This window comes from Dipteris shenzhenensis, chromosome 18, assembly GCF_047967505.1.
Source record: "Dipteris shenzhenensis isolate YYH24624 ecotype China chromosome 18, Dip_SZ_1.0, whole genome shotgun sequence".
NCBI classification, from domain to species: Eukaryota; Viridiplantae; Streptophyta; class Polypodiopsida; order Gleicheniales; family Dipteridaceae; genus Dipteris; species Dipteris shenzhenensis.
Genome location: NC_141613.1, coordinates 42,019,261 through 42,028,876, shown reverse-complemented (window position 1 = coordinate 42,028,876; position 9,616 = coordinate 42,019,261). Strand labels below are relative to the sequence as shown.

Here is a 9,616-nt window from a genome sequence, read left to right as displayed (position 1 = left end):
TTGGCTTGAGACACCTAAGACGCCCTACATCTATATAAGTGAGAGCCATTGCTCACTTGGGTCATTCTTGAGAGTGGGGCCTTGTGAGAATACCCAGCTAGGTTGAGAGCCCCTCCAGGCCTGTCTCCCTTGGTATGGGATACTTAGCTTTACCTGGGATGGACTACAGTTGGAGGTTGCTTGACCTCTATCTCGGGGGTGATCTTGAGGGATCTATGGTTGGGTGGTGCCGCACTAGCTCATACCACATGTGTCCCTCTGTTTGTATTCTGATGTAGGTCTATGTCTGCATAGCTTAGGGGTTGTTTCCCTATGTGATTTGTACAGGAAATACCGCTTTTAGTTTCTTTTTTCCCTTTGTATATACAAGAATAAAAGATATGGTTTGTTCTTTCTTTGTCAAATAAATTCTTGATAATCGTCCTTGTTATCAAAGGCAAATGGTTCTGACAAACATTCCAAGTAATTGATAATTGTCACTTTGCTCTCAATTTTAAGTGTTATTTACGAATTCCTAAATTCAAGTGTCATGGATCTTTTGGCTCTATGTTGAAAAAGATTCTAATCCTAAATGAATGCTTGTAAAATTCTTGAACATAAGAAATGGCATATGGACAAGAGTGTGAAAGTACAACGGAAATGCAAACAGAACAAGCAAACTGAAACAGCAAGGAAATGCATATGACAACAAATGGAGATGCACCTGAGATGTCTGCATTAACTTGCTGAGAAAGCCTACATGAATTGGTACGCATACAAAAGGGCAGCACACCCTATTTATAGGTGAGTTCCCTTGTTGGTCGGCCTGCTCAGTCAGGCTGAGTGAACTTATGTGCTGGTCAGTCTAACCAGACCCAACTGGGTTGGATTTGGTCGGTTTAACCCAACCAGATTGGTCGGGTCACCCAACCTGGTTGGGTAGCCAAATCTTGCCCCAACCCCGGCTGATAAGGCTGGCCAAATCTGGCCCTTAACAGCTTCCTAAGCAGCCCTAATTCAAGCCATTGTGCAGTCCTCCAACCAACAGTTAACGGCTAATGCTAACACCCCCTCTCAGCTCCTGGATGTCGAATCAACCCTAGGGAGCTAGAATGCTCACCGATCAGCTGTTGTGGTAGAGGCTTGGTAAACAGGTCCGCTGCGTTGTCCTTTGTCAAAGAGCAGGCCCATAGGATATCTGCATCAATAATCTTTTACGGACAAAATGGTGTTGTATCTCGATGCGCTTGGTCCTGGCATGGAACACTGGATTCCTCGCAATCGCTATACATCTTTGTTTGTGCACTTGACGACGGCCAGATTTCTTTGTTGGAACCCAACTTCTCCAAGTAGCCTCCAAAGCTAAACAACCTCGCAAGTTGGTGTCCGATACTAGGTCTGAGTGGATGACAAGGCCACGATAGGCTGCTTCTTATTGCTCCATGCAATGGCTGCGGAACCAAGGTTGAAACTTAGCTAGTTGTCGACATTCTCGTGTTTAAATCTTAGCCCCATTCTGAATCACTCCAATCTTGTAGCTGGATCCTGGGCTTCACTCCCATCCTTGTAGCATAAAACAATCCCTGATCCTTTGTACCCTGTAGATACCGGAGAATCTGCATACCTGCATCCCAATATCTATTCAATGATGTGTGCATGAAGGAAATTAATAGCCCCATTGGAAAGCTGAGGTCCACCCGGGTATTGAGTAGCAAGATGAAGGAGCCAATGAGCTTCCAATACAATGTTGCTTCCACTTGCTCATAGGGATTAGTCTGGGACAGCTTAGTGTTCGGATCCATGGGAGACGAGATAGGCTTACAGTTTTCCATGTTGAAAGCTGTCAACAACTCATGAACATGTTGCTGTTGGGACACAAAAAACCCCCTCTGTGTCTGCCATATCTCTAAGACCAAAAAGAAATGGAGAAGACCCAAATCTATCATCTCAAACTCTTGAGACAACGCAGCCTTTGTCATGGCGATATGCTACATGGCTGCCTGTAAAGATGAGATCAGATCATTATCAACTTCTAGATCATCTTCTGGTACCTTGTCTGCTCAGGGGCTGGAACAATAGCTCGGTCCTCATGATCACCAAGCTCTCCAAGAATCTGGGGTTCCTCATTCATGGAGACTGGAACTTGCTCCTCAAGATCACATCCTTGTCGACTACAATCTCTTTCCTGACAGTGTCATACAACCTATGACCTGTTGACAAAGAATTGTATCCTACAAAGACCAAATTCTGGGATTCGGAGTCCATCTTCCCCCTCTGCTTCTTTGGAATATGAAGATAGGCATCACAGCCAAATACACAGAAGTAAGACACATCTAGCTTCTTACCAAAATATACCTAGAAAGGGGTTACCTCTGGGACAACAGCCATAGGAGAATGGTTAAGGATGTGGACTGCCATCTGTCTCTCCCTCTCCCCAAAGAGATAGGGAAGGTCACGTTGCCAGCATTGTCTGTGCCATCTCCACTACCGTCTGGCTCTTCCTCTCCACCACTCCATTTTGGATAGAGTCCCTGTGTTTGCAAGCTCCCTCCTGATGCCTTTCTCCGCACGAACTTTCAAAAGCATGAGGATAAACTTCACCTCCTTTCTTAGCCCAAAGAACTTTCATGGGTAACTTGGATTCCTTCTCTACTAGAGCACACGTTTCCCGGAACCGGGCAAACATTAGATCCTTTGGGCCAGGATATACACCCAGGTGAATCTGTTGAAATCATCAACCAATAGCATAAAGTAGAGAGCTCCTCCTAAAGTTTTGATCTGCATAGGCCCACAAAGATCTGTGTGAACCATCTCTAGAAATGTTGAAGCCTACTTCGGAAAGGCCTCCGTGTGGTACTTCCCTTGGATGTAGGAACTACAACTTCCTTGCTTGCTACCCACATCAGGCAAACCATCCACCATGTGCTCTCGGAAGGCTTGCTGCAGCACATCCACATTCAGGTGACCGTATCTGAAATGCCATAATTCACCAAGAGGAATACTTGTGATAGAAGATACAGCCGAGAGCTTGTAGATGGTGTTATCCACCTTGCTGTCCCAAACAACCTGGTCAGTGACTTTGTCCCTAATGGCCACAGAATATTCCTAGGACTCTACATGTGTGCCAATTTTACATATAGCATGAACTGATAGTAAATGAAAGCTGAGTGATGGAGCATACAATACTTGGGAGGAATGCTTCCACCATCTACTATCTGGAATGATCTCAAGCTTTCCTTCTCCTTGAACTGAAATTGTGGAATTGTCTCGGATGTGGATGTGGCCCGAATTCCACCAAAGGTCTTTGCACAGCTCACGGAATGGTGTCATGTGCCTTGAAGCAACATTGTCAAGTATCCATTCCCATGAATCTCCAATGGTCAGAGCAGTCCCCTCTCTTCGTGAAGAAGATGAAACATCCACGCTCTCTATATAACAAAGGACGGACTATTTGCTGCTGCGGCAGAGGAACGGGCACCCTTATCATTGCGCATGAAATTATTTTTGGGGCAAAATCTTTTTAGTACAGTTAGTTATTAGTCACAGTACTAGCTTAGATTTTGATTAATTTAAGATAGCTTATTAAGATGGCTCATGATTATTTGGATGGAACAACCTCCAATCACTGTAGTGGCTTGAATTTTGATTAATCTAAGGTAGCTTATTAAGATGTCTCGTGATTATTTGGATGGCATAGCCATGCCTCCAATCATCGCAGTGGCTTGAATTTTGATTAATTTAAGGTGTATTTAACCATGACCCTAAACATGATTTGGCTACTTTGCTCTCATTCACCCCTAATTTGCTCTTTTGCTACGGTCTCTCACCTCAAAGTTCCCCTCACTATCCTCTTTTCCTAGTAACCTCTCCTTCCTAGAGATCATGACCTACTACCTAAGAACCTTCCAACATCTATTTTCTTTTCTAAGGTGCCTTTTGGATGAGCAAAGGCAAGAACCTAATCCCATGGAGAGGGACTACAAGGAGAACATGTTACATGCCTTGTTGTTTGATATGAATATCGTGAAGAAGGTGAATAATCTACCCTTTTTCCTAGTTTCATGAATCATGTCAACCGGCCATAAGTTGGCTTATGATCTAAGTTTTTATCTAGGACATGGTGAAAGCTTAAAAGTGTATTGAGATAGAATACAAAGATGAGGAAAGCAAGGAATTCAAGGAGGAGTTACTGTGTGCCTTTGAAGGAGTAGAAATTTGTAAGAAGGCGGTGGTTAGACTTTGTCACGAGGTTTGTGAGACTACAAGAGACTGGCCATGAGATCTGTCATTGGCCTCCTTTAGAGAGGTTGTTGGAATATTTGGGAGTTAAGAATTCCCATGGTATATGGCTTGTTCACTCAAAGAAAGGACAGATTTGTTGCTGCCACATTTGCTCCAGATTGGCCTATGAGCAATGTGGTATGGTGACCTTTGGACTTATATGGATGGATCACTGATTCAAGGATTGATATTGCCGCTTGTCTTAGCCTGCCAATATAGTTGATGTGCTTCCTCATATTCTTGTTTTGTTAAAGGTCAATGGCAAAGGTATGCGTCATTTAATAGAGTAGAGATTTGGTCACTTAGACTATCTCTCGAGTGCAGACTGCCACCACTGTCCACACCATCGCTTTGGCTCGATTTCCTTCTAGTGCTGTTAGTGGGGCTCTAAGGCTCTCAATAATTGTTGAGTTATAATTTTTATAAATTTTCTTTGGATGTAGATGTAATCTCTTTTGTTCAATTTTTTCTCGATGAGACTCTCAGCAATTGCTGAGTTGTTATAAGTTGTCTTTGGATGTAATCTCTTTATTCAACTTTTGCTCTCATCAATGGCTGAGTTGTACTCAGTGCTGGATGTAATATCTTTCAAGTTTCAGCTCTAATATAAATAATACTACTATCGTAGTTGTTGCTAGTAGCGGTTATTTCTGGTCGACAAGCAATTGGTACATAAGGAAATAAAATTTCCATGGTTTTAGGATTAACTATAAGAGCACTAAAATAGTGTTAAGAACCAATGTGGTGGTTGTAAGGAAATACATTTCGTTGGTTTGGGATTAACTGCAACCCGCACTAAATTAGAACCAGTGTGGTGGTTGCACATGAAAATACATTTTCATTGGTTTTAGGGTTAATTGCAAGCAGCACTGAAATAGTTCCAAGAACCAGCATGGTGATTGCAAGGAAATACATTTTCCTTGGTTTAGAATTAACCTACAACCCCTACTTAAATAGAACCAGTGTGGTGGTTGCACAAGGAAACACATTTTCCTTCGTTTAGGATTAACTTTAAAACAAAGGAAAATGTAATTCCTTCATTTAGGATTAGCTTTCAAATGAAGGAAAAAGTTTTTGTGCAACCATCGCACTAAAATAGAACCAGTGTGATTGATGCGAGTTGGTTTATGATTAATTGCAACTCGCACTAAAAAAGAACCAGCACGATGGTTGCATAAGGAAATACATTTTGCTTCATTTAGGATTAACTTTTAACCATTTGTTTTAAACTCGATGTGAAATGTATAAACAATTGTGGGACTCCAGCAGCGCAGGTCGCACGTGACCCAACCGATTAACATAAATACATTTTCTTTGGTTTAACTAGGAGTAGCAACAACCACCTCCAAAAGAAAGGGTCGCATGAAGCTAATGTTAGTGTGATGTTTGTGAATCTAGATTAGGTGACAAGTGGCGAGCTACGAGTAGATGACAAAAAGTGGTAAGCTGTGGTGGGTAGATGACAAGTGGTGAGCTACAAGTAGATGACAAGTGGTGAGCTATGACAGGTAGATGACAAGTGGTGATGCACAGAGGGGGTAGATGATAGAACAAACTGTGGATAATATGATGTACAAAGATGCAACACAGAGACTATGCAAAGGAGGTCAAAACTGCTCGTGTAGTGACATGCATCGAGCTCTGTAGTGTTCAAAACAACAAGTTTTGACAGATTGCATCTCATTATCATGCTATTAAGGAAATTATTACATCAAGAAAAATTTCGAAGAGAGTGCGAGTCCGCCCCAAATTCAAAATATCGCCCACCAACGTGTCACATCACAGCCCCAAAATTTGTTCCATGATTGGCTACACCCAATCGTGCATCAACCTAGATAACCAGTATCTAGATACCTAGCTAGATTACTAGAATGTATCTAGATATTGGGCATCCTTAATTAGATAGATAACTAGTCTGCAAACACCAACTTCACATCTAGCTAGTGTATACATAACTAATGCTTCCCACATTACCATTTGATCACTAGCACATATTAACTAACTGTTGTGCTACCAAGAAGTATGCATCTAATTAGCACAAATCAATCTACTACCATACACGAATATGAATAAATATAAAATAGTATATTAAGAAGTGCCAAGATATTGGTACAAGAAATGACTTGAGAAATTTCAAGGAGATACATCAAATGCTGCATATACAATTTCTTGCCAATCCACTTCTAGAAAACATCCTTTTTATCAAGTGGAACACCAGTAAGAGCAACCCAAAGTGAAATTACTACATATTTCACCTCTATTGTAATTAAACTGGTCTTAGCCCTTCATCCAACATGTACCAATCACCTTACTTTGGGATACGTAGAAGTTCTTTGATGAACATTTAATAAATTTGAAGATAGAAAAATATTCAATTGATGTAGCTCACTTGACCCAGTATTAATTAACATCATCATGCTAGAAATTTTTATGAAAAGTCCATCAAAGACTTTGATGCTCAAGCTATGTCAAACTCTACACACAATTTCTTAGTGGACTTGAGCTTTAGGATTCTAGGCTCTTTTATCTTGCAAATGGATGAGGGATGAGTATACAAGTGATCAATATGTCTTTCATAGTAAGAGTATCCATAGAATATGTTTACATAAAAAAAGGCCTTGCCACTTTATTACATATCTGTTGTTGTTGAGCATTAATTTATACATTGTGCTACTGCATCTGAGTCCCTCAAAGTGGATTTCTTGCTCTGTTCCCTTTTCATCATGGCTACTACATAGTTGGGTCCCTCATAGTCACTTCTTGCTTTATTCCCTTCGTACTCCCTTATGGCGATCTACTCTCTGATCTTGCACATGATGCACAACATGAGGAAGATGGGACAAAACGTTTGCACAAGTGTTCTTACCCCTAGTTTATGGATTGGATATGCATCCTCAAGGCCATATATGCTTCTGCATTACAATACAAAGATCCTTTCCAATTCAGCTCTAGGTAGGTTGTAGGATGTTGATAATGGAACCTACCTTTAAATCATTATAAAAATTATAGCAACATAAAAAGACAAGGCTCAAAGAAAGTGGGCAAATGTTAAATATTAGCATTGTTAAGACACAAAAGACCAAGAGATTGACTAGATGTAACTAGAATCTTTTGCATATTAATTGAATTGCACACCACCATAGAAATAAAGAAATAAAGAAAGAAAGTTAAAGAAAGATTCGAAAGACTGATGGGTCTACGAGACTGTGAGAATCCTGATACAAACAAACTGTGAGGGTGCAGCTACAAAATGAGCATCCACACCAATGTAGAATGCAAAAATCTAGTGCTTAGTACTACATAGTCATTTCAGAGTGATCGACTACACATCATTATACTCATCAATATCCTCATCATCCTCCTCATCGCCATCATCAGGTCATCAAGGTGGATGAGACAATGGAAGCATGAAGTCGGCAATAGAGATGCTCGCGGGAGTGGTCATGTGTTGTCTCATGGTCATAGCTCTACGCCTAACAAGGGCTATAGTGACCCCTGTCAGTTGAGCCTCAACTTTGAATAATGGGGTAAAGGCCTCCCGATGGCCTCTACCTACTCCGTGAGAACATAGGTACAACTACTGCACATCAATCAAACAAAGGAAAAAGGTGAAATTTTCACTATAGGCGTGCCAAAGGAGATGTGACAACCTCACCCTTAGATTATGACAACCTTTAAATGCCCTCTGAGGTTATCCTTCTATCATAACATTCATTTAAGGCCCTCGCACAATTCCCATAACAAGCTGAATGATAATCAATCGCTCAAAAGGAACTACCATAGATGATGAATCGCGAGAGAGAGAGAGAGAGAGAGAGAGAGAGAGAGAGAGAGAGAGAGAGAGAGAGAGAGAGAGTTAACGCAATGGCAGCAGTGATTTCTGCAAGAGAAGCCGCCGATTTTCTCGTTGAGAAAAGAGAAATCTTAACCAAGGCTCCAATTTTCTCTTTGAAAAAAGAGAAATCTTAACTTTCTCAAAGTGAGCCGATCGGATGACGTAGGCCGACCTCGGCCCTTTAGGTAAAGATAATGTACATTAGTCATGTGCTACTAGTTTCTATAAGGCTATCTTGCTTGTGAATATTCCCTATTCCGGCTTTCAAGGACTTTGGGACCCGTACATACTGAATCTGGTTGCTGCAGCCGAAGATTCCTCTGCTCTGCATCCAACACTTCAAACCTCAAACGATCGATCGCAACACCTCCATCGAATTGGTCTGTTTCCTGGTAAACTGCCCAGATTTTCTGCTCCCTCTGCAGCCATGGCCACTCGCAAACGTACGCTTCTCAAGGTCATCATCCTCGGTGACAGCGGGTATTTCCCTCTTTCCCCATGCTGCAGTTTTGATTCCCACAGGTTTTGATAAAGACAGTGTTAAGCTGTGTATTAAGCTTCGCATGCCCATCGTCTTCTGCAGGGTCGGGAAAACATCCTTGATGAATCAGTATCCTCCCTATGTCCCTCGGTTATTTCACTTTGTTTCTGACGACTCTTGTGTCCTAGAATTTCGTTGGTCCGTAACGATTATTAAGAAGTTCAGCAACCAGTATAAGGCTACAATTGGTGCAGATTTTCTCACTGAAGAAGTACACGTTGAAGATAGGCTCGTAACAATGCAGGTGCGCTTGCTTCACAATGATTCGTGACAGTCTCTTTAGATGACTTCAATTCTTTCTAACAAGGGCTGCTTTGTATTCAGATCTGGAACACAGCTGGGCAAGAACGATTTCAAAGCCTCGGTGTAGCTTTCTACAGGGGTGCAGACTGCTGTGTGCTTGTGTACGACGTCGATGTCATGAAGTCTTTTGAGAATCTAAATAATTGGCGGAATGAGTTTCTAATTCAGGTAATTTACATGCTAGCTAAACATTTTGGAGAAGGGCTATGTTTCATGGAAAATTTATTGGGACCATGATTTTGCAGGCAAATCCATCTGATCCAGAAAACTTCCCTTTTGTGGTGCTTGGGAACAAAGTAGATATAGATGGTGGGAACAGCAGAGTCGTATGCAGTTTTTTGAGCTGTATTTTATATTCTAGTGGAAGTTGTCATTTTGACAAGCTACTCTTATCACCACATGGGGGAAAAAACCACGAAGTGGAGGTACATGATACAAGAATGTGCTCATTCAAGCCATGAGTACATAGCTAAAATGAAAATAGAACAAAGGATTTCGCTAGCAAGAAATGAAGGCAAGCCCAAAGTTGAAGGAAGGTCGAAGCTGAAGCTGAATGATGAAGGACATCAACAGCTAGATGCAAAATAAAGGGAGGGTTAGGGTGGATCCATTCACCCAAATCAACATAGCGTTCATTGAACTGAAATGACCCCTACTAGAGTGTGCCAAGCCAAGTG

At 41.5% G+C, this 9,616-nt stretch overlaps 1 protein-coding gene across 1 annotated transcript; it reads left to right on the top strand.

Annotated features, from left to right (window-relative positions):
- Nucleotides 1–8,324: 8,324 nt before the first annotated feature.
- Nucleotides 8,325–9,400, top strand: LOC147891247 (ras-related protein Rab7-like). The gene is made up of 5 exons (XM_087389187.1): nt 8,325–8,404; nt 8,456–8,575; nt 8,679–8,880; nt 8,961–9,107; nt 9,185–9,400. The coding sequence occupies exons 2-5, from the start codon at nt 8,523–8,525 to the stop codon at nt 9,398–9,400; spliced, it is 618 nt and encodes a 205-aa protein (XP_087245313.1). The 5' UTR covers nt 8,325–8,404; nt 8,456–8,522.
- The last annotated feature ends 216 nt before the right edge of the window (nt 9,401–9,616 follow it).